At 42.5% G+C, this 23,409-nt stretch overlaps 1 protein-coding gene across 1 annotated transcript in view; it reads left to right on the top strand.

Annotated features, from left to right (window-relative positions):
- The window catches only part of LOC125459470 (mucin-6-like), a 224,983-nt gene that overhangs the window by 69,740 nt on the left and 131,834 nt on the right, over positions 1-23,409 (top strand). Inside the window, exons 12-13 of the mRNA XM_048545971.2 lie at positions 5,967-6,131; positions 20,643-20,737. Of these exons, the coding sequence (XP_048401928.2) occupies positions 5,967-6,131; positions 20,643-20,737 (260 nt within the window). The remainder of the gene's footprint in view (positions 1-5,966; positions 6,132-20,642; positions 20,738-23,409) is intronic.

The following is a 23,409-nucleotide window of genomic DNA, read 5'->3' on the forward strand; positions in this document are numbered from 1 at the left end:
CTGTCTCACCAGCAGGACAGACGCAGTCAAGGGGGCGGCACGGAGCTATACAGTAGGGAGGAAGTTGCTCTAGGAGTCTTCAACATTGACTCCGGACCCCATGGAGTCTCATGACTTCAGGTTAAACACAGGCAGGGAAACCTCCTGTTGATTACCACATATCATCCTCCCTCAGCTGATGAATCAGTACGCCTCCATGTTGAACAACACTTAGAGGAAGCACTGAGGATGCCATGGGCACAAAATGTTCTCTTCGTGGGGGATTTCAATGTCCACTACCAAGAGTGGCTCGGCAGCATTACTACTGATCGAGCTGGCCAGGACCTATAGGACATAATTGCTAGACTGGGTCTGCAGCGGGTGGTGAGGGAAAAACGTACTTGACCTCATCCTTACTAATCTACCAGCTGCAGTTGCATCTGTCCATGACAGTGTCAGTAAGAGTGACCATCGCACAGTCCTTGTGAAGACAAAGTCCCGCCTTCACATTGAGAACAGCCTCTATCATGTTGTGTGGCACTATCGCTGCGCTAAATGGGACAGACTTCGAACAGATCTAGCAACTGAAGACTGGGCATCCATGAGGCGCTGTACCATCAATCGCAGCAGAATTGTACTCCAGCACAATCAGTAACCTCATAGCCTGGCATACCCCCTACTCAACCATTACCATCAAGCCAGGGGTTCAGCCCTGGTTCAATGGAGAGTGCAGAATGGCATGCCAGGAGCAGCACCAAGCATACCTGAAGAAGAGGTATCAACCTGGTGAAGCCACCAAACAGGACTACTTGCACACCACACCGTGAAAGCAGCAAATGATAGACAGAGCTAAGTGATCTCACAACCGACGGATCAGATCTAAGCTCTGCAGTCCTGCCACATCCCATCATGAATGTTGGTGGACAATTAAACAACTCACAGGAAGAGGAGACTCCACAAATATCCCCATCCTCAATGATGGAATAGCCCAGCACATCAGTGCAAAAGATAAGGTTGAAACATTTGCAGCAGTCTTCAGCCAGAAGTGTTGAATGGATGATCCATCTCAGCCTCCTCCAGTAATCCCGAGCATTACAGATACCAGTCTTCAGCCAATTTGATTCACTCCATGTGAAATCAAGAAATGTTTGGAGACACTGGATGCCGCAAAGGCGATGGACCCTGACAACATTCCGGCAATTATACTAAAGACATATGCTCCAGAATTTGCTGCTCCCCTAGTCAAGCTGTTCCAGCATAGTTACAACGCTGATATCTGCCCAACAATATGGAAAATAGCCCAAGTATGCCCTGTACACAAAAAGCAGGACAAATCCAACCTGGCCAATTACTGCCCCACAAGTCTACTCTCAATCATCAGTAAACTGATGGAATATGTCATCAACAGTGCTATCAAGCAGTACCCGCTTGGCAATAACCTGCTCAGCAACGCCAGTTTGGGTCCCACCAGGGCCACTCAGCTCCTGACCTCGTTACAGCCTTGATTTCAACATGGACAAAAGAGCCAAATTCCAGAGGTGAGTGGAGAATAACACCCTTTGATATCAAGGTTGCATTCTATTCTGTGGCATCAAGGAGCCCTAGCAAAACTAAAAACAATAGGTATCAAGGAGCAAACTTTCCGATGGTTGGAGTCATACCTGGCACAAAGGAAGATGGTCGTGGTTGTTGGAAGTCAATCTTCTCAGCTCCAGGACATCTCTGCAGGAGTTCCTCAGGGTATTGTCCTAGGCTCAAGTATCTTCAGCTGCTTCATCAATGACTTTCGATTTATCATAAGGTCAGAAGTGGGGATGTTTGCAATCTTTGCAGATACTGAAGTAGTCCATGTTCAAATGCAAGAAGATCTGGATAATATCTAGGCTTGGGCTGACAAATGGCATGTGACATTTGTGCCACACAAATCCCAGGCTGTGACTATCACCAATAAGAGACAATTTAACCACCATCCCTTGACATTCAGTGGTGTTACCATCACTGAATACCCCACCATTAACATCCTGGATATTTTCATTGACCAGAAACTCAACTGGACTCACCACATAAATACATTGGCTACAAGAGCAGGCCAGAAGCTAGGAATACCGCGGCAAGTAACTTGCTTCCTGACTCATCACAGCCTGTCCACCATCTGCAAGGCACAAGTCAGGAGTGTGATGGAATAAACCCCACTTGCCTGGATGAGTGCCATACCAACAACGCTCAAGAAGCTTGACACCATCCAGGACAAAACAGCCCACTTGATTGGCATTACATCCACAAGCATCTGCTGCCTCCACCACCGATGCTCAATAGCAGCAGTGTGAACTATCTACAAGAAGCACTTCAGAAATTCACCAGAGATCCTCAGACAGCACCTTCCAAGCCCATGATCACTTCCATCTAGAAGGCCACGGGCATCAGACATATGGGAACACCACCATCTCCAAGTTCCCCTCCAAGCCACTCACCATCCTGACTTGGAAAGATATCAGAGCTACTTCCCTGTTGCTGGGTCAAAATCCTGGCATTCCCTCCCCAGTAGCATTTAGTTCTACCCAAGCAGGAGGACTTGGTTCAAGAATGCAGCTCACCACCACTTTTTCAAGGGCAACCAGGGATGGACAAGACAACACCCACATCCCATGAATGAATAGACAAGAATAAAGTTGCATTGTAATCTTAGGCTGAAAATACTCAATGGGTTCTTTAAATTCTGATCGAAATTAATACAAGACAACACACACTTTAACTCAAACGATCGAGTCCCTCAACATCCTTGTAAAGTTTTTCTGAATTCTTTCAAGTTTAACAATTTCCTTTGGTGGGAAACCAGAATTGAATGCAGTATTCTAAAAGAGGTCTCGCAAATGCCCTGTACAATGCAACCTGACATCCCGATTCCTGAATTCAGTTGACTGATCATTGAATGCGTGTGTACCAAATGCCAACTTCACCACCCTGTCTACCTGAGACTTCACTTTCAAGGAACTATGCATTTGCATCCGTGGATCACTTTGCTGGGCAATGCTCACCAGGACCCTATAGGGTTCTGCCCTGGTTTGCCTTACCAAAATGCAATACCTCACATTAATCTAAATTAAACTCCATCTGCCATTCCTCAGCACATTGGCCCAGCTGATCAAGGTTCTGTTATACTCTGAAATAACCTTTTGTACTGTCCATTACACCACCTATTTTGGTGTCACCTGCAACTTTACTGACCATACACCTATATTCACATTCAAATCATTTATATAAATGATTGAAAGCAGTCAACCCAGTGCCAATCAATATGAAGCAAATTTATTAAATTAATCTCCTTCGTATGTGTTAGAGACACATGCAAACTAACGAGTAAATCTGTTGGCTTAAGCTACCTAATATACTGTATATGTACACATATGTACATATACGAGTGAGTCTCAAACTGCCTTCAATCCATCAGGGACACTGGTGACAGTGGTATTTGGAGTTCTATCTCAGATTCCATGGCATTGGTCTCACAAACCCCAGCCTGATGGTGAAAAGCTTAATGGTTGTTGTCTTTCCTTATTAATGTTACCACCCTGTCCCTCTCTAATGCTTTCTTAGAGAGCTTTTACTAACATTACCTCCTTTTAACACAGGGGCCTTCAGAAATCCTGCTTACATTAGGCTCGAACGCAGAAGGTTTATTCAATGCAAAATTGAAATCTGCTTTTCTGTTTAGTATGAAAATATCCATTTAACCCTTCAAGGTCAAATCTAAATTTATTGTAACATTGCATGTTTTCCAGGCTTAGGCAAGTTTTGTAGTCAGTGTTAGGACTCTTGTTTTTCTTTAAAAATAATAGTGATCTAGAGCTTTGGTACAAAGCACAATTTCAAAATTTGCATTTGTTAAGAAACTGGGAAGCATCGTAACTGGGAGGAACTGACAGAACTTCAAAAAGCCATAGGCAAAATAGTCAAGTGGATGGACAGGTGTCAGATAAGGAACAACATAGAAACATGTGAAATTATGTATTTTATCAGGAAGAACATGGGAAAAAATATAAATGGTTAACTCTGAAAGAAAGAGCACAGTGATCTAGAGTATATGTGTATAAATAATTAATGGTGGCAGGACAGATTGCATAGAAACAGAAATAAAATCAGAGCATGACTAAGCTATTCAGCCCTTCAACCCTGCTCTGCCATTTCATTTCATCATCGCCAATCATTCAACTCATTACTTTGTTCCGTCTTTCACCCCGTACCCTTTGTTCCCTTTTACCCTCAGATCTATATTTGTCTCCTTTTTGAAAACAGTCAGTGTTTTGGTCTGAGTTGCTTTCTGTGGCAGAGAATTCCACACCATTCTCAAGGTGAAGAAATTTCTCATTGACTTAGTCTTAAATGGTCCATCCCATATCCTGGACTGTGACCCCTGGTTCTGCACTCCCTATACACCTTTTTTTGTTTATTCTGTCTTGTCTTCTAATTTTATAGGTTTCTATCAGATCCTCTTCTATTCTTCAAATCTCCAGTGAATGTAGCCCTAACCAATCCCATCTCACATCATGTGTCTTTCCTGCCATCCCAGGAATCAGTCTGGTAACCTTTGTTGCTATCCCTCCATTGCTAGAACATCTCTCTTCAGATAAGGAGACCAAAACGGCACACAATGCTCCAGGTGTAGTTTAACCAAGGTCCGGTGTCGCCAAGGTCCTGTACATTGCTGCAAGGCATCCCTGCTCCTGTACTCAAATCCTTATGCTATGAAGGCCAACATATTATTTGCCTTCTTCACTGCCTGCTGTACCTGCAAGCTTAGTTTCAGAGACTGGTGTACAAGGATACCCAGGCCTCATAGCACCTCGCCCTGTCCCAATCCATTGCCATTCAGATAATTATCCTTACTGTATTTGCTACCAATGTGGATAAACTCACATTTATCCACATTATACTTTATCTACCATGCCATTCATTCAACTTATCCAAATCACACTGAAGCATCTCTGTATCCTCACTGTTCATCCTACCACCCAGCTTTGTGTCGCTGATAGGATGAGAGAGCAGTTAATAAAGCATGCAATATCCTACCTTTATTAGGAGGAGCAAGCAATACAAGAGCAAGAAGGTGGTGTTGAACTTATATTAGACACTAGCTCAGCCTTGGCTTGAGTATTGTATCTAATTCTGGGCACCACACTATTGGAAGGTTGTGAAGACATTAGTGAGAGCGCGGAAGAGGTTTACAAGAATGGTTCCAGAGAAGAGGAATTTTAATTAAGAAATATTAGTAAAGCTGGGACTACTTTCCTTGAACAAAAGGCTGAGAGAGATCTAAAAGAGATATTCAAAATCATGAGAGGTCTGCCTCAGAGTAGAGCCATGCACTCAGGCACCATTAAATAAAGTATTCAAAATTAGGAGAATTTTGGACAATATAAGTAGAGAGAAAATATTCCCATTCACGGAAGGATTGTGAATAAAAGGGCATGTAATTAAAGTTATTCGTAAAAGTAGCAAAAGTGATATGAGGAACGACATTTTTGTGCAGCAACAGTTTAGGGTGTGGAATGTACTGTGCGCAAGTGTGGTGGAAGCAGGTTTAGTTGAGGCATTCAGCAAAAAAAATGACAGTCATTTATAAAGGAATAATATGCAGGGTTACAAGGCTGCTGCAGGAAAATGAAGTTAGGTGAGATACTAATTTGGAGTTGGCACAGATGTTGTGGGCCGAATGGCCTCCTGCAAAAAACCGCATTCAGGTGCTTCTGCTCCTGCACCCCTTTTAGAGAGTTGTCTCATTTATTTTATATTGTGCCTTCATGCTCTTCCTGCCAAATGAATCACTTCTCATACCTCTGTATTGAACTTTATCTGTTACCCGCCTGCCCATTGCATACAAAGACAAGTCTGTGTTACTGGAATTGTATATGCTGCAACCACTTATTAATGACCAAACCCATTTGAAGCATGACCCAACCAATAATTGTGCACAATTTATTCTCTTGCAGGAATATGTGGTAACTTTAACGGAGATTCGAAGGATGATTTCAAGAGCAGTATGGAAATTTCGGAAGGAATTGCTGCTATATTTGTCAACACCTGGCATATTGGTGGATATTGCAAACATGTAATCGATAAACATCCAGACCCATGCTCCCTTAGTCAATTCAAATGTAAGTGACTAAAGCAAAATTTTGTCAAAGTTCATATTAGAATGATTGGGTATGCATTCTGGAATTGAATTTCAAAAGAATCAGATTGGAAGAGAAAAAAAGGCAATTTAGAGAATCTGGGATTTTCTGTGATAAATCCTAATGAAAAATAAAGACCATGTAAACAGGGGCATGGTGTTAATGTCAATGGACAGTGGTCAAGAGGCCCAGGCCAATTCAAAGAAGAGTAGACTGTTTGGCCTCTTGATTTTGCTCTATCATTCATTTAGGTTATGGTTGATCTAATTACTGTCCACTCCCACCTATCCAGGATAACTTCAACTCTTGCTTATCGACAATCTGAGTATCACCACCTAAAAAGGATTCATATACTGTTCTTCCATTGCCTTTTGAGGGACAGTTCTAAAAAACTCACAAACCTCTGAAAGAAAAACATACTCATCATCTCAGTCTTAAATGAACAACCCCCTAATTTTAAATATAGTTCACAAATCTCCCACAAGACAAAACATTCTTCCCAGATCTTGTCAAAAACTCTCGGGATCTGAAGGTTTGAATCAAATACCCTCTCACTCTTCTAAACTCCAGTGGATATAAGCCTAATTTGCCCAACGTTTCGTGATAAGACATTGCAACAAATTCTAGGTATTAATCCAGGAAACCTTCTCCAAACTGCTTCCAACAGAGTTATGTACTTCCTTAAATAGTATTCCAGTTATGGTCTCACCATGCTTGTATACCTGAAGCACAACCCCTCTACTTTTGTATTCAATTCCCTTTGCAGTAAATGATAATAATCTCTTATCAGTTCTAATAACTTCTTACACCCGCATATCTGTCTTCTGTGATTCATGGACAAAGACATCCAAATCCATCTGCATCTCAGAGCTCTGCAAACTCTCACCATTTAATTAATGTGCTTTTTATTCTTCTGCAGAATGATCAGTTTTACATTTTCCCAACATTAAAGACCATTTTCCAGATTATTGCCCATTTATTTAAACTAGCTACATCCCTTTATAGTACTGTTAGTCAACTGTTAATCATCCATAAGTATGCCACAGTCCTCTGCAGAATTAATTCCAATTATTGTTTGAGGAGCTATGGTGCCAAACAAAAGCGGAGAACTACTGTAGAGATGAACAAGATAAAATTATTTAACTATTTATGGGCATTTAAGGACTTTTAGATAAAGCCATGAGTATGCAAGGAATGGAGGGATATGGACCAAGGCCAGGCAGAAGGAATTGGTTTCATTTGGTATCATGTTCAGTGCAAAGTCATGGGCCAAAGGGCCCATTCCTGCGCAGTGCTATTCTATGTTAATATCTATGTAAAATTTTAATTCACCATTTCTTGACTATTGACGCCTCAGCCCCTTGTTCTGGTTATGTCTTAAACTTCGTAATTCGCTTGTAACTTTCTTTAATGCAAGATTCCATGAAGGATCAATGTAGATCCTTCCACTTGTTTTAAACTAGTCATTTTTCCAGCTTCTCTTGGCCCACAAAATTTAAACTGTATTTATCCTCACTCGTATTCGATCCAATGAATGATGAAGCTAGATTTAATCTCCGCTTGCAAGATCTAGTTAATTTTTGATAACTTTGGCTGTCTACACTCAGTGTGCTATGACTGCACACATCAGTTCCAAGGTACAACTAACTCTGTCAATAAAAATACCAAGGTAAATTGAAACCAAAAAAACCCCTTTTGCTCTAGAAATCCCATGACAACATAGCCCCCCTGAAACCACCCTGAATGCTTTTAAACTATTAGGTTCTAATTCCCAAAACAAAAACACTTCCCTGTTGTGCCTTTCTTGCAAATGTTGTAGGAACCATGTGTCCAGCCCCTTAGCTAAATAAGCACACATACTGTTTTACATCCTCTCTGATGAAGGGTCTAGGCCCGAAACAGCATCTTTTCTGCTCCTGAGATGCTGCTTGGCCTGCTGTGTTCATCCAGCTTCATACTTTGTTATCTTGGATTCTCCAGCATCTGCAGTTCCCATTGTTACTGCTTTACATTCTGATTTTTCTAGCCGTTAACATCTAAGTTAAGATGGTGTCCAACCTTTTGAATGTAATAGACTCAAAGCTTGCTTAAATGCACATACCCAATTTTCTACAGTTCAACTTTAATTCCTAAATTAAAGACACTACACACTAAAGCATATTGACTCAAAATTCACAATAGGCTAGGAATGAGCAGATGAAGCACCAACATGAAATGGGGAGAAGGTTCAGGAGAATGTTCTGTTGCTCAGAAGTAGCACTTTTGATATTGAGCCAGGCAGTGGATTTTATGTCCCACTTCAGAAATTTCACATGCACATAATCATGGATGACGCTGTCAATAGATCTCTTTTGGTTAAAACAGCAATGGAACCTACTAAACGCTTGCAGAAGCACAGCAGCCAGATAAAGAATAACCTGTAAGTAGTTGATAAGCAATTAACCTCAATGAAACCTCTCTGTATTAGAGAGAGACAACTGGTTACATATAACTTTAGAGGCACCAATCCACAAAAGCACGGTATGATGAAGAGGCAGACCTCCACGAACTACCACAACTAGTTTAAGGAATGAATGCGCACCATTAGTGCACCATTCTTTATTACGCTCCAGCACAACTGAGTGAACTAATCCCCACTCTCAGCCGAAGATTTTCTTAAAAAGCACTAGTAGGAGAGTCAAGACCAAATAAGGGGTCTCCCACCTAAGACAAAGACGGGGACACTTCTCAAAAGGCCTTTGGAGCTGTCTTTCCCACAGAACAGTAGAGTTGTGTCATTTAAGGCAAGGTAGATAGGTTCTTGGTTTTCATATGGCTCAAATGTGTTTCAGAACATTTGGAAAGTGGAATTGAGGCCATGATCATATTGAATGGCAAGGGAGGCTCAAGGGGCTGAGTGTTTGCTCTTGCCACGCATATTAATTGGTGCTTTCTATGGCTGAAAACATGTTTAGCTGTCTGAGATGAAGACAGGATACCAATTGACATGTCAAATCACACCCCTGCCATCACATAGGCATCTGGGCGAAGTTTAGGAATGCAAAAGATAGTGTGCAATCCCTGCTTTTTAAGCTGTTCAGATGCTTAAATATCATATATATAGGTCATTGCTGGATGTGAGTTTGCTCGCTGAGCTGGAAGGTTCATTTTCAGACGTTTCGTCACCATTCTAGGTAACATCATCAGTGAGCCTCCGACGAAGCACTGGCATTACGTCCCGCTTTCTATTTACCTGGTTAGGTTTCCTTGGGTTGGTGATGTCATTTTCTGCGTTGGTGATGTCATTTCCTGTTCTTTTTCTCGGCGGATGGTAGATTGGCTCCAAATCAATGTGTTTGTTGATGGAGTTCCGGTTGGAATGCCATGCTTCTAGGAATTCTCGTGCATGTCTCTGTTTGGCTTGTCCTAGGATGGATGTGTTGTCCCAATCAAAGTGGTGTCCTTCTTTATCTGTATGTAAGGATACGAGTGATAGTGGATCATGTCGTTTTGTGGCTAGTTGATGTCCATGTATCCTGGTGGCTAGCTTTCTGCCAGTTTGTCCGGACAAACTGGCAGAAAAGCTAGCCACCAGGATACATGAACATCAACTGGCAGAAAAGCTAGCCACCAGGATACATGAACATCAGCTGGCCGAAAAGCTAGCCACCAGGATACATGAACATCAACTAGCCACAAAACGACATGACCCACTATCACTCGTATCCTTACATACAGATAAAGAAGGACACCACTTTGATTGGGACAACACATCCATCCTAGGACAAGCCAAACAGAGACATGCACGAGAATTCCTAGAAGCATGGCATTCCAACCGGAACTCCATCAACAAACACATTGATTTGGAGCCAATCTACCATCCGCTGAGTAAAAGAACAGGAAATGACATCACCAACCCAAGGAAACCTAACCAGATAAATAGAAAGCGGGACATAACGCCAGTGCTTCGTCGGAGGCTCACTGATGATGTTACCTAGAATGGTGACGAAACGTCTGAAAATGAACCTTCCAGCTCAGCGAGCAAACTCACATCCAGAACCTCAACCTGAGCTACAAATCTTCTCAAAACTCGATACGTCATTGCATTTGGAAGGTTTTCTTTTTGTCTTGTATTCTCAGAAGGTAACACTGGGCCAGTGATCAGAATAAGGTAAAGATAACCCAATCAAAAAATGCCTTTAAGATTTTCCCCTCTCCCCATAACCCTCCCAACTAAGGTGAGGGCTGGTTTTTATTTCACACATATATAGATAAGAAATAAGAACAGAAGTAGGCCATTCATGCCTGCTCTACAATTCAGTAAGACCATGGCTGATCCATTTGTATTCCAAATCCCAATTATTCTCACTGACTTTATCTCACAAGAATCTGTCTGTTTATGCCTTAAAAAAAGCCAGTCTTTTATCACCTTCTGAGTGAGAGTTCCAAAGTCACATAACCCTTTGAGAGAAAAAAAATCCCAAATCTAAGTTCTACTTTAAAAGTGTCTGCTTATTCTGGACTCATCCACAAGAGGAAAAACCTTTCTATGTCACTTTGTCAAGACAATTCAGCATCTTATAAACTTCAGTTAAATCACCTTCACTCTTCTGTACTCTAGAGAAAACCAAACTGTCTGATCTTTCCTAAGACAAGACAACCCAACTAATCCAACTATCAGTCTAGTAAACCTCCTGTAAAATACCTCTAACACATTTACACGATTCCTTAAATATGTAGACCAGAAGTACAATATTTGAGTTGTGGCTTTACCAAAAGTGAAGCATAATCTGTTTAGTGTTCCATTCCTCTCATAATAAAGGATTTCCGTCAGGCTTCCTAATTGTTTTTAGAGTCATAGAGTAATACAGCATGGAAAAAGACCCTTCAGTCCACCAGCCCTTGACAGCCATAATCCCAGACAAATCTAGTCTCACTTGCCTGTGCTTGGCCTATATCCCTCCAAATATTTCATATTCATGCACTTATCCAAATGTCTTTTAAACATTGTGACTGCACCGTCATCCACCACTTCCTCTGAAAGTTCATTCCACGTATGAAGTAGTCTGTGTAAAAAAAAATTGCTCCTCATGTTTTTTTGAACCTTTCTCCTCTCACTTTAAAGTATGCCTCAGTCTTGAAATACCCCACCCGAGGGAAAAAAAACACCTACTATTCACCTTATCTATATCTCTCATGATTTTATAAACCTCAGTAAGGCCACCCCTCAACCTCCCATGTTCCAGTGAAAAATGTTCCAGCCTATCCCACCTCTCCTTATAAGTCCATCCTTTGCAAGCAACATCCTGGTAAATTTCTTCTGAGCCCTGTCCAGTTTAATAACATCGTTCTTATAACTAGGCGACCAGAACTGGACACAGGACTCCAGAAAAAGCCTACCAATGTCCTGCACAACCTCAATATGATGTTCCAACTCTTTCACTCAAAGGTCTGAGTAATGAAGGCCAGCGCGCTGAATGCATTCTTAACCACCCTATCTCAACGTGATGCAAATTTTAAAGAATTTTGGACCTCAACTCTTGTGTCTCTTGCTGTACCTACATACCAAGAAATATTCAGGGACTCACACATTGAAACATCTGGATCCCTCTGCACCTTAGAATTGTGCAGTCATTCTCTTTTTAAATAACATTCTACTTCTTTATTCTGCTTGTCAAAATCTCCACATTTCACATTTTACCAATCTCAAAAAGATTCATTTCTGCATACTTTCTGTTTCTGTTCCAGCTGGCCAACCTTCTGTCCTTACTGATATGTTACCCTCTACACCACAAGTTGCTACTTTGTCCACTCACTTTATGTGCCACCATGTGAAACTACTTCTGAAAATCCAAGTACAAAAGTCAACAGAGATAACAAGGTGTAGAGCTGGATGAACACAGCAGGCCAAGCAGCATCAGAGGAGCAGGAAAGCTGATGTTTTGGGCCTGGACCCTTCTTCAGAAAAAGGGAGGGGAAGGGGGTTCTGAAGTAAATAAGGAGACAGGGGGAGGCGGATAGAAGATGGATAGAGGAGAAGATAAGTGGAGAGGAGACAGACAGGTCAAAGAGTCGGGGATGGAGCCTTCAAAGGTGAGTGTAGGTGGGGAGTTAGGGAGGGGATAGGTCAGTCCAGGGAGGACGGACAGGTCAAGGGGATGGGATAATGCTAGTAGGTAGCAGATGGGGGTGGGGCTTGAGGTGGAAGGAAGGGATAGGTAAGAGGAAGGACAAGTTAGGGAGGCAGGGACAAGCTGGGCTGGTTTTAGGATGTGGTGGGGGGAGGGGAGATTTTGAAGCTTGTGAAGTCCACTGCAGGGTTCCCAAGCGGAACATGAGTTGCTGTTCCTGCAGTCTTCAGGTGGCATCGTTGTGGCACTGCAGGAGGCCCAGGATGGACATGTCATCTGAGGAAGGGGAGGAGGAGTTGAAATAGTTTGCGACTGGGAGGTGCGGTTGTTTGTCGCGAACCGAGCATAGGTGTTCCGCAAAGTGGTCCCCAGGCCTCCTCTTAGTTTCCCGGATGTAGAGGAGGCCACAACGGGAACAGCGGATACAATATACCACATTAGCAGATGTGCAGGTGAACATCTGCTCGATGTGCAAAATCTTCTTGGGGCCTGGGATGGAGGTGTGGGGACAGGTGTCGCTCTTCCTGCGGTTGCAAGAAAAGTGCTGAGTGTGGTGTGGTTGGAGGGGAGTATGGAGCGGATAAGGGAGCCACGGAGAGAGTGGCCCCTCCGGAAAGCAGATAAGGGTGGGAGGGAAAAATGTCTTTGGTGGTGGGGTCGAATTGCAGATGGCAGAAGTGTTGGTGGATGATGCGTTGGATCTGTAAGCTGGTGGGGTGGTACGTGAGGAAAGGGGGATTCTGTTTTAGTTGTTATTGTGGATAGGGGATGTGAGGGATGAGTTGCGGGAAATGTGGGAGACATGGTTGAAGCCGTTCTCGACCACTGAGGGGTGAAGTTCTGGTCCTTGAAAAACGAGGACATCTGAGATGTTTGGGAGTTGAATGCCTCATCCTGGGAGCAGATGCAGTGGAGTTGAAGGAATTGGGAATAGGGGATAGCATTTTTGCAGGAAGATGGGTGGGAGGAGGTGTATTCTAAGTAGCTGTGGGTATTGGTGGGCTTGAAATGGATATCGGTTTCCAGGTGATTGCCAGAGATAGAAACAGAGAGGTCCAGGAAGGAGAGAGAGGTATCAGAGATGGTCCAGGTGAACTTAAGGTTGGGGTGGAAGGTGTTGGTGAAGTGGATGAGCTGTTTGAGCTCCTTGTGAGAACATGAGGCGGCGCCGATACAGTCATCAATGTAACAGAGCAAGAGGTGGGGTTTAGGGCCAGTGTAGCTACAGAAGAGGGATTGTTCCATGTAACCTACACAGAGGCAGGCATAGCTTGGGTCCATGCGGCTACCCATGGCCTCCCCCTTAGTCAGTAGGAAGTCAGAGGAATTGGAAGAGAAGTTGTTGAGGGTGAGGACGAGTTCAGCTAATTGGATGAGGATGTCACTGGAGGGAGACTGGTCAGGCCTGCGGGACAGGAAGAAGTGGAGGGCCTTTCAGCCACCTGCATGAGGAATGCAGGTTTATAGGTACTGGAAGCCCATGGTAAAAATGAGATGTTCACGACCAGGGAATTGGAAGTTGTGGAAGAGGTAGAGGATGTGGGTGGTGTAATGGATGTAGGTAGGGAGTTCTTGGGCCAAGGGGGAGAAAAAGGAGTCGAGATAGGTGGAGATGAGTTTGGTGGGGTAGGAGCAGGCAGAGACAATGGGTCGACCAGGGCAGGCGGGTTTGTGGATTTTGGGAAGGAGATAGAAGCGGGCGGCGCAGGTTTGGAAAACGATGAGGTTGAAGGCTGCAGATGGGAGGTCACCTGAGGTGATGAGGTTGTGGATGGTTTGGGAGATGATGGTTTGGTGGTCGGGTGTGGGGTCATGATTAAGGGGACAGTATGAGGAGGTGTCGGAAAGTTGGTGCCTGGCCTCAGCGATGTAGAGGTCACTGCGCCATACTACAACTGCGCCACCCTCGTCCACAGGTTTTATGGTGAGGTTGTGATGGGAGTGGAGGGCTGCACGTTCTGTGGGGGAGAGGTTGGAGTGAAATCTCTTCAGCCTCCAAAAGTCAACAGTCTTGTCTCTTGATTTGCTGCTATCTTACTCCTTCAGACAATTCCAATAAATTTTTTAGACTTGATTTTCTTTTCACAAAATAATTACCATGAGATTTTTTGCGCTCAGCTAAATCTCTTTATTGATTGATTCTAATAGCTTCCCTGCAATATACTTCAAGCTAACTAGCCTATAGTTTCTTGTTTATTGCCTTACTCTCTACTTGACAAGAGTATATTTGATAATTTGCAGTCTCAATGAACCTTACCTGAATCTAAACGACTCCAATAGGTGGCATGGTGGCTCAGTGGTTAGCACTGCAGCCTCACAGCACCAGCAACCCAGGTTCGATTCTAACCTGTGGTGAGCATCTGTGTGAAGTTTGCACATTCTCCCCATGTCTGCGTGGGTTTCCTCCCACAGTCCAAAAATGTGCAGGTTAGGTGGATCAGCCATGCTAAATTGCCCATTGTGTTCAGGGGTGTGCGGGTTATAGGGGAATGGGTCTGGGTGGGATGCTTCAAGAGGCAGTGTGGACTTGTTTGGCCGAAGGGCCTGTTTCCACACTGCAGGTAATTAAAAAAAAAACAACAGATCTATTACCTCTTTAACCATTTCTTTTAAAACACTTGGATGAAGTCCATCAGAACCCAGAGACTTGCCAGCCACAGTTCCAACAGGTTGCTTTATTACTGCTTCCTTTGTGATAATAATTTCAACAAGTTCCTTTCCTTGTCCATCCTCCTGATTTATAACTATCACTGGTGTGTTTTTATATCCTGTGTGGCAAAGACAAGCAAAATATTTATTCTCAGGAAGGGTCACTGGACCTGACACGTTAACTCTGTTTCTTCCTTCACAGATGCTGCCAGACCTGCTGAGTTCCAGCAACTTTGTTTTTGTTCCTGATTTACAGCATCCGCAAATTCTTTTGGTTTTTATTGTCGAATATTTATTAATTTCTATCTGTCATTTCTTTATTATCCACTATTAACTCCCCATTGTCACACTATAGTGAATCAATACTCACTTTGCTTACCTTAGTTTCCTTTTTAGAAACACCTAAAGAAAGTTGCTATCTGTTCTTACATTTCAGATAGCTTCCTCTCATGCTGTAACTTATCTATCCTGATTAACATTTTACTCATTCCCTACCTTCCTTTGTATTCAGAACCAATCAGCTTTGCACAATTATACATTTTTCCTTACATTTGATACATTCCTTCACTTCTTTATTTAATCATGCATGGTGGGTCCTGTCCTTGAATATTTTTTTCTTTACAGTAAGAATGTGTTTCTTCTGAATGTTCTGAAATAAGTCTTTATTTGTCTGCCATTGCTTCTCAACTGAAGTACCAACTAACCTAATATTGCATCAGTGATAATGGGAACTGCAGATGCTGGAGAATCCAAGATAACAAATTGTGAAGCTGGATGAACACAGCAGGCCAAGCAGCATCTCAGGAGCACAAAAGCTGACGTTTCGGGCCTAGACCCTTCATCATCCTCTCTGATGAAGGGTCTAGGCCCTAAACATCAGCTTTTGTGCTCCTGAGATGCTGCTTGGCCTGCTGTGTTCATCCAGCTTCACACTTTGCTAACCTAATATTGCAGTTCACTTCAGCTAGCTCAGCTTTCACATCCACATAGTTGCCCTTACTTAAATTTAAGTACGAGTTATAGATTCACTCTTCTCCCTTTCAAGCTTGATATAAAATTCAGTCATATTATGATTTCTCCTACCTCAAGGTGCCTTTCCCCTGAAGTTATTAATTAATCTTTCACATTACACAATACTAAATCCAGCATTGCCTGCTCTCTGGTTGATTCCACCATGTGCTTCTCCATGAGTCTACCTTGAAAGCATTCTATAACTCGTCATTGAGCTTACTATTCCTAATGTGATTTTCTCATTTTTATATAGATTTAAATCACCCATAATTCTTGCCATTACTTTATCACAAGCACCAAAAATGACTTTAAAAAGTCTTTAAATTGATCTTTCCAATGTCACTGGAGTCAGGGAAAGTCCCAGATCATTGGAAAATTGCTGTTGTAACCTGTTGTTTAAGAAAGGATCAAGACAAAAAATGGAAAATTATAGGCCAATTAGCCTAACCTCGGTTGTTGGTAAAATTCTAGAATCCATCGTTAAGGATTTGAGATTTCTAAATTCTTGGAAGTGCAGGGTTGAATTAAAACAAGTCAGCATGGATTTAGTAAGGGGAGGCCGTGTCTGACAAACCTGTTAGAATTGTTTGAAGAGGTAACAAGTAGGTTAGACCAGGGAAACCCAGCGGATGTTATCTGTCTAGACTTCCAAAAGGCCTTTGATAAGGTGCCTCACGGGAGGCTGCTGAGTAAGGTGAGGGCTCATGGTGTTCGAGGTGAACTACTGGCATGGATTGAGGATTGGCTGTCTGACAGAAGGCAGAGAGTTGGGATAAAAGCTCTTTTTCGGAATGGCAACCGGTGACAAGTGGTGTCCCACGGGGTTCAGTGTTGGGGCCGCAGCTGTTCATTTTATATGCTAATGATCTGGATGAAGGGACTGGGGACATTCTGGCGAAGTTTGCTGATGATACAAAGTTAGGTGGACAGGCAGGTAGTTCTGAGGAAGTGGGGAGGCTGCAGAAAGATTTAGATAGTTTAGGAGAGTGGTCCAGGAAATGGCTGATGAGATTCAACCTGAGCAAATGCGAGGTCTTGCACTTTGTAAAGAGAATATAAGCATGGACTATTTTCTAAACAGTGAGAAAATTCATAAAGTACAAAGGGATCTGGGAGTGCTCGTCCAGGATTCTCTAAAGGTTAACTTACAGGTTGAGTCTGTGATTAAGGAAGCGAATGTAATGTTGTCACTTATCTCAAGAGGGTTAGAATATAAAAGCAGCAATGTGCTTCTGAGACTTTATAAAGCTCTAGTTAGGCCCCATTTAGAATACTGTGTCCAATTTTGGGCCCCACACCTCAGGAAGGACATACTGGCACTGGAGCACGTCCAGCAGAGATTCACACGGATGATCCCTGGAATGATAGGCCTAACGTACGATGACCAGCTGAGGATTCTGGGATTTTATTCATTAGAGTTTATGAGGTTGAGGGAAGATCTAATAGAAACATACAAGATAATGCATGGCTTAGAAAGGGTGGACATTGGGAAGTTGTGTTCGTTAGGCGGGGAGATTAGGACTCATGGGCACAGCCTTAGAATTAGAGGGGGTCAATTTAGAACAGAAATGAGGAGACATTTCTTCAGCCAGAGAGTGGTGGGCCTGTGAAATTCATTGTCACAGAGTGCAATGGAGGCTGGGACGGTAAACGTCTTCAAGGCAGAGATTGATAACTTCTTGATGTCGCAAGGAATTAAGGGCTATGGGGAGAGTGCGGGTAAGTGGAGGTGAAATGCCCATCAGCCATGATTAAATGGTGGAGTGGACTCGATGAACCGATTGGCCTTACTTCCACTCCTATGTCTTATGGTCTTATGGACTTCAGTAGGTCTGGCAGCATCTGTGAAAAAAAAAGCGGAACATGGGAAGTTGTTTTTCCAGTTTGCATTGAGCTTCGCTGGAACACTGCAGCAAGCCAGAGACAGAGATGATGACCACGGAACAGGGTGATGTGTTAAAGTGGCAGGCAGCAGGTAGATCAGGTTATTTTTTGCGAACAGAACATAGATGTTCTGAGAAGTGGTCACCCAGTCTACGCTTTGTTTCCCCAGTGTAGAGACCACATTGTGAGCAGCAAATGCAGTGGACTAGATTCTGGGAAATGCAGGTGAAGTGTTGCTTCACCTTCACAAGTATGTTTGGTCCCTTGGATAGTGGGGAGGCAGGAGGTAAATGGGAAGGTGTTGGACCTTCTTTGGTTACAGGGCAAGGTGCTGCAGGACTGTGGGGGATGTGGGGGGATGGTGTTAATGGTGAAGGAAGCGTGTGGACCAGGATTTTCTGCCTGGGACCCTGCAGTTCTCTGAACTCAATATCGAGTTCAATAATTTTAGGGCCTAAATTCTCCCATGTCCCAGCACCCTACCCCACACACCAGGCCTTGTTATTGCATTGCCTACCATTAAACACCCCCTGTTGTTAGTCACTAACAGTCCCCATTAACAACTATTCACCCTCCCAGCTGGATCATCAATCACGTGGGCTGCTTTGTCCTGGATAGTGTCAAGTTTCTTGAGTTTTACTAGAGCTGGATCCATGTCGGCAAGCGGGGACTATTCTATCACATTGCTAATTTATAACTTGGCGCTCAGGCTTTGATGATTCAGAGAGAGTTCATCACTGCAGGGTTCCTTGCCCCTGACCTGCTCTTTTATCATATTAATATGGCTAACCCAGTTCATTTTCTGATCAGTAGCAACCTCAAAGATGTTGATAGTGAGGTTAGATCCTCTTTTATTAGTCATGGTCATTGCCAAACACTTATGTGGTGTGAATGTTAGATGCCACTTATTGGTCTAAGCTTGAGTATTGTCCATATCTTACTACATTTGGTCATGGACACCATCAGTATCTGAGAAGTTGTGAATGGTGCTGAACTTTGTACAGTTATCAGCAAACATCCCACATCTGACCTTACGATGGAGGGAAGGTAATTGATGAACCAGCTGAAGATGGTTGGGCTTAGGACAGTACCCTGAGGAATTCCTGCAACGAGCCAACCACAACCGTTTTCCTTTGTGCCAGGTATAATTTGAAGCAGTAAAGAATTTTCCCAATTTCCAATGACTCCCGTGTTTCTGGGGCTCCTTGATGCCACAGTGAGTCAAATCCAGCCTTGATATCAAGAGCAATCACCCTCACCTCACATCTGGAATTCAACTGTTTTGTCCATGTTTCAACCAAGGTTGTCATGAGGCAGAGAGCTAGCACTGACTCAGTCTCCACTGCAGCTCTCTGTGTGAAAAATAATTCCATAAATGTTTGGGAGAAGAAACGCCTTCTCGATTTCTTCTTAATAGGAAACCGTTAATTTTTAATCTGTGTATGCTAGTTCTAGATTCCCATGATATGAAACTTCCTCCCATAATTTAACCTGCTAGGTCCCCTCATAATTTGAAATGTTTCAATAAATACTTCTCATTCTTCCACTCTAATGAATACAGGCTCAATCTGCTCAACCTTTCATCATAAGCCACTCCCTCCATTCCAGCAATGGGTCCAGTGAAAATATTCTGAACAGCGCCCAATGGAAATATATCATTCCTAGGGAGATCAAACTACACAGTACTCCAGGTGCAGTCTCACCAATACTTTGCACAGCTGTTGCAAGACTTCTTACTCTTATTCTCCCTTTCCTGTTCAGCAAAGGCCAACATTTCATTTTTTATCTTAATTACTTGCTGTGCCTACACGTGTACATTTGTGATGCATGTACAAGGACACCTAGGTCTGTTTGTACTACTGCATTCTGCTGTTTCGCTCTATTTAAATAATATTCTATTTAATTTGCTTTATGCATTTCAGAAAGACTACTTGATTATTGATGTTTACTACTCATTTGGCCTCAGCTTATGTTGCTGTAATGAGGTTTTGTCAGTAAAATTTGGACCAGTGATTACTGTATGTATATTTATGTTGGTGTAAAATTTCAGCAAAAATAATTTGTTGCAAAACCAGCTACTGTAGAAGTATCAGTTTGACAAGTCACAAAACTACAGTAAAACAGCACATATCAGTTTTAACTTTATAGTTGTTTTCAAGCAAATTGGGATAGTTGGTGGCATAGTGGTAGTAGTAATGTCATTGGATTAGTAATTAGAAGATTTGACTAATGCTGTGAGGTCAAGATTCATTATGACAGCTAGTGGAATTTAAATGTTGTATGAATGGAATTTAATTAAATTTGGAATTGAAAGCTTCTGTCATTAACAGTCACCGTGAAACTATTGATTGTTACAGAAAAGAAATCTAGATGTCGTGTCCTTTAGGGAAGCATGCTGCTACCTTATTAGCATTGACTAAATCTCCAGATCTAAATTAATGTAGTTAACTCTTAACTGCCCTCTGAAATGATCAAGTAGATCACATAGTTCCGAGCTAATATGGAATGAACAACAAATGGATAACCACAGCCCATGAAGATTAAAAAATAAAGGAAGCTAACATGCTCATTTGATAGATTTGAGTAACACACAGAATTAATTGGCCACAAATCAATGGGATGCAAAAGTGATAAGCATAATTTCAGGAAATATATGCAGTTACTGCTGAGATGTCCTCTGAGAAACTCCAGGTTTGTGGTGCAACTGTGCTTTAGCTTCTCTGTCTGTTTACTGACAGTGTGTCTGAAGTGCTCATGGGATTGGATCTCTGAAAACCTCACCAGGCAATTGGCACCAACAACTTCATAGACAATAATATTACCTCCTTCTGTTTCATAGTGGATTATGCACAGCGCTATTGTTTAAAGTTGATGAATAAAAACAGCATATTTGGAAAGTGCCACGCCTTTGTGGACCCAATGGAGTATGTTGAGGTAAAGTTTTCTTTTATTGCCTTATTTTTTGAATACTTTAAATATTTTAAATGTCAAATATTTAAAGACAATGCAGAATTGTATTTGTGCTATTTCAGTTAGGAGTCTTGCAAGCAAACAGCCTGGATGCAACACTTCTTGGGGAAAATGTAATAACTTCACACAGTAGTTCATACAATCATTTTAAGGAGAGGCCATTTCTGTAAGAGCTTTCCGTTGAGTCCTATTTTTCCCATTTCCTTCACGCCTCCACCTTTTCAGTTATTTGTCTCTTAAAAGCTGTTGTAGATCATGTTTCTATTCATTTCTGGATTGACATTCTGCACCTTAACGATCTCTAACCATTTCCATACTAATTTTCCTTCAATACTATTACCTTGCTCTGTTTGATAGTGGATTATATACAACTCCAAGATGGCGGGGATAGGATAGGTAGCATTTAGGCTCCTGAACCTGTTTGCTCCTGATCAGAGGTCATCCACATCCTTTTTTTGTTTCTTCCCTCCTTTTTCTTTCTCTCTTCATCTTTTCTCTTGCCTTCATCTTTTTCTTCTTCTTCTCGGGAACAACTGAGCAAAAAGACTGCAACGGGATCTAGAGTGAGATTCTTGGTGGTGGCAGCCAGGCAGTGGCTGCAGAATTGGCCAGCTGCTGGTGAATGCAGCAATGAGGCGGCAGCTACAGAGTTGGATGACTGGTGAGCCCGGAGTGGGTCTCTGGTGGTGGCAGCTTCGTGGTGGCAGATGAGCCCAGAGTGGGTCTATGGTGATGGAATTGTAATGGCTTGTGAACCCAGAGCGGGACTTTGTCAGTGGCAGCTTGGCAGCAGCTGGTGAGCCTGGAGTGGGAATCTGGCTATAGCATTGAGGAAGTGGTTAGCGAACCCAGAGTGGGACTCTGGTCATGGTGGCTTAGTGGCAGCTGGTGAGCCCAAAAGAATCTGGCAGTGGTGTTGAGGAGACAGCTATCAGTGACAAAGAGGCGATGGCGGAGAGATACCTTGAAGGACAAGGATGGACTCTCTTTAAATTATGTCTTTTTTATTTTTAAGTTATTCAAAATGCACCAGAGCGTCACAACAGTTGAAGCTTTTCACCGTTTTTTAAATCTTATATTCACATGACAATAAACAATTCAGTTCAATTCAATTGAATCTCTCACTCATGTTACTCACATTGAGAAATAGAAATTGGTTTTATTAATCCAGCTAATAAAGATCTATTATTAATTTAAATCCCTCTCATGTGTTTGTTCTGAGTCTGCATAAAAGCAAAAGTGGCACGAATAAGAATAGACCAGAAATTTATCAAACCTGCTCTGCCATTCAATCTAATTATGACTGACCTTGGACTTCAGTCCACTCCCCTGTCTTCATATCACTTTGATCCCTGTGAGACTAAAAATATCATTCCTAATTTTAAATACATACATATTTATACAACCCTTTGAACCACGTCAAGCCCCTTGAGAACTTTAAATTCTTGAATGAGATCATCATAGCGTACACAAAATATACTCAGCCTCACCTCATTACACAATCCTTACATTCCAAAAGCCAATATCAAACCTATGCTTTATTGCCTAAAATGAAAGCCTATCTTGTGTTAGTTATTGAAATCAGAGTTGCACCAGTATTCCAGGTACTGTTTTACCAAAGTCCTGTACAACGGTAGCAAGACTTCTTTATTCCTGTATAAAACCAAAAATAGCTGAGAAAATCCAGCAGGTCTGGCAGCGTCTGCAGAGGGAAAGCAAAGTTGACTGCGTGTCCAGTGACCCTTCTTCAGAATTGGTCTTCAGTTTTTTGTTTTTTTCCTTCATTTCTGGACTTCAGTAAGGAATTTTGAATTTGAAGCCCAACAAGCCATTTGGCTTCCTAATTGTTTTCTTTTATGAACAGTTATAGATTGTGCTTACTTAAAATGTGGCCAACTTCATGTTTCTCAGAATGTCTTCAACCATTATGTGATAATAGAACATAGTACGTAGAACATAGAACAGTACAGCACAGAACAGGCCCTTCAGCCCACAATGTTGTGCCGACCATTGATCCTCATGTATGCACCCTCAAATTTCTGTGACCATATGCATGTCCAGCAGTCTCTTAAATGACCCCAATGACCTTGCTTCCACAACTGCTGCTGGCAACGCATTCCATGCTCTCACAACTCTCTGTGTAAAGAACCCGCCTCTGACATCCCCTCTAGACTTGCCACCAACCAGCTTAAAACTATGACCCCTCGTGCTAGCCATTTCTGCCCTGGGAAATAGTCTCTGGCTATCAACTGTATCTATGTCTCTCATTATCTTGTATACTTCAATTAGGTCCCCTCTCCTCCTCCTTTTCTCCAATGAAAAGAGACCAAGCTCAGTCAACCTCTCTTCATAAGATAAGCCCTCCAGTCCAGGCAGCATCCTGGTAAACCTCCTCTGAACCCTCTCCAAAGCATCCACACCTTTCCTATAATACGGCGACCAGAACTGGACGCAGTATTCCAAGTGCGGTCTAACCAAAGCTTTATAGAGCTGCAACAAGATCTCACCACTCTTAAACTCAATCCCCCTGTTAATGAAAGCCAAAACACCGTATGCTTTCTTAACAACCCTGTCCACTTGGGTGGCCATTTTAAGGGATCTATGTATCTGCACACCAAGATCTCTCTGTTCCTCCA

This window comes from Stegostoma tigrinum, chromosome 17 (assembly GCF_030684315.1).
Source record: "Stegostoma tigrinum isolate sSteTig4 chromosome 17, sSteTig4.hap1, whole genome shotgun sequence".
In the NCBI taxonomy this organism is placed as follows: Eukaryota; Metazoa; Chordata; class Chondrichthyes; order Orectolobiformes; family Stegostomatidae; genus Stegostoma; species Stegostoma tigrinum.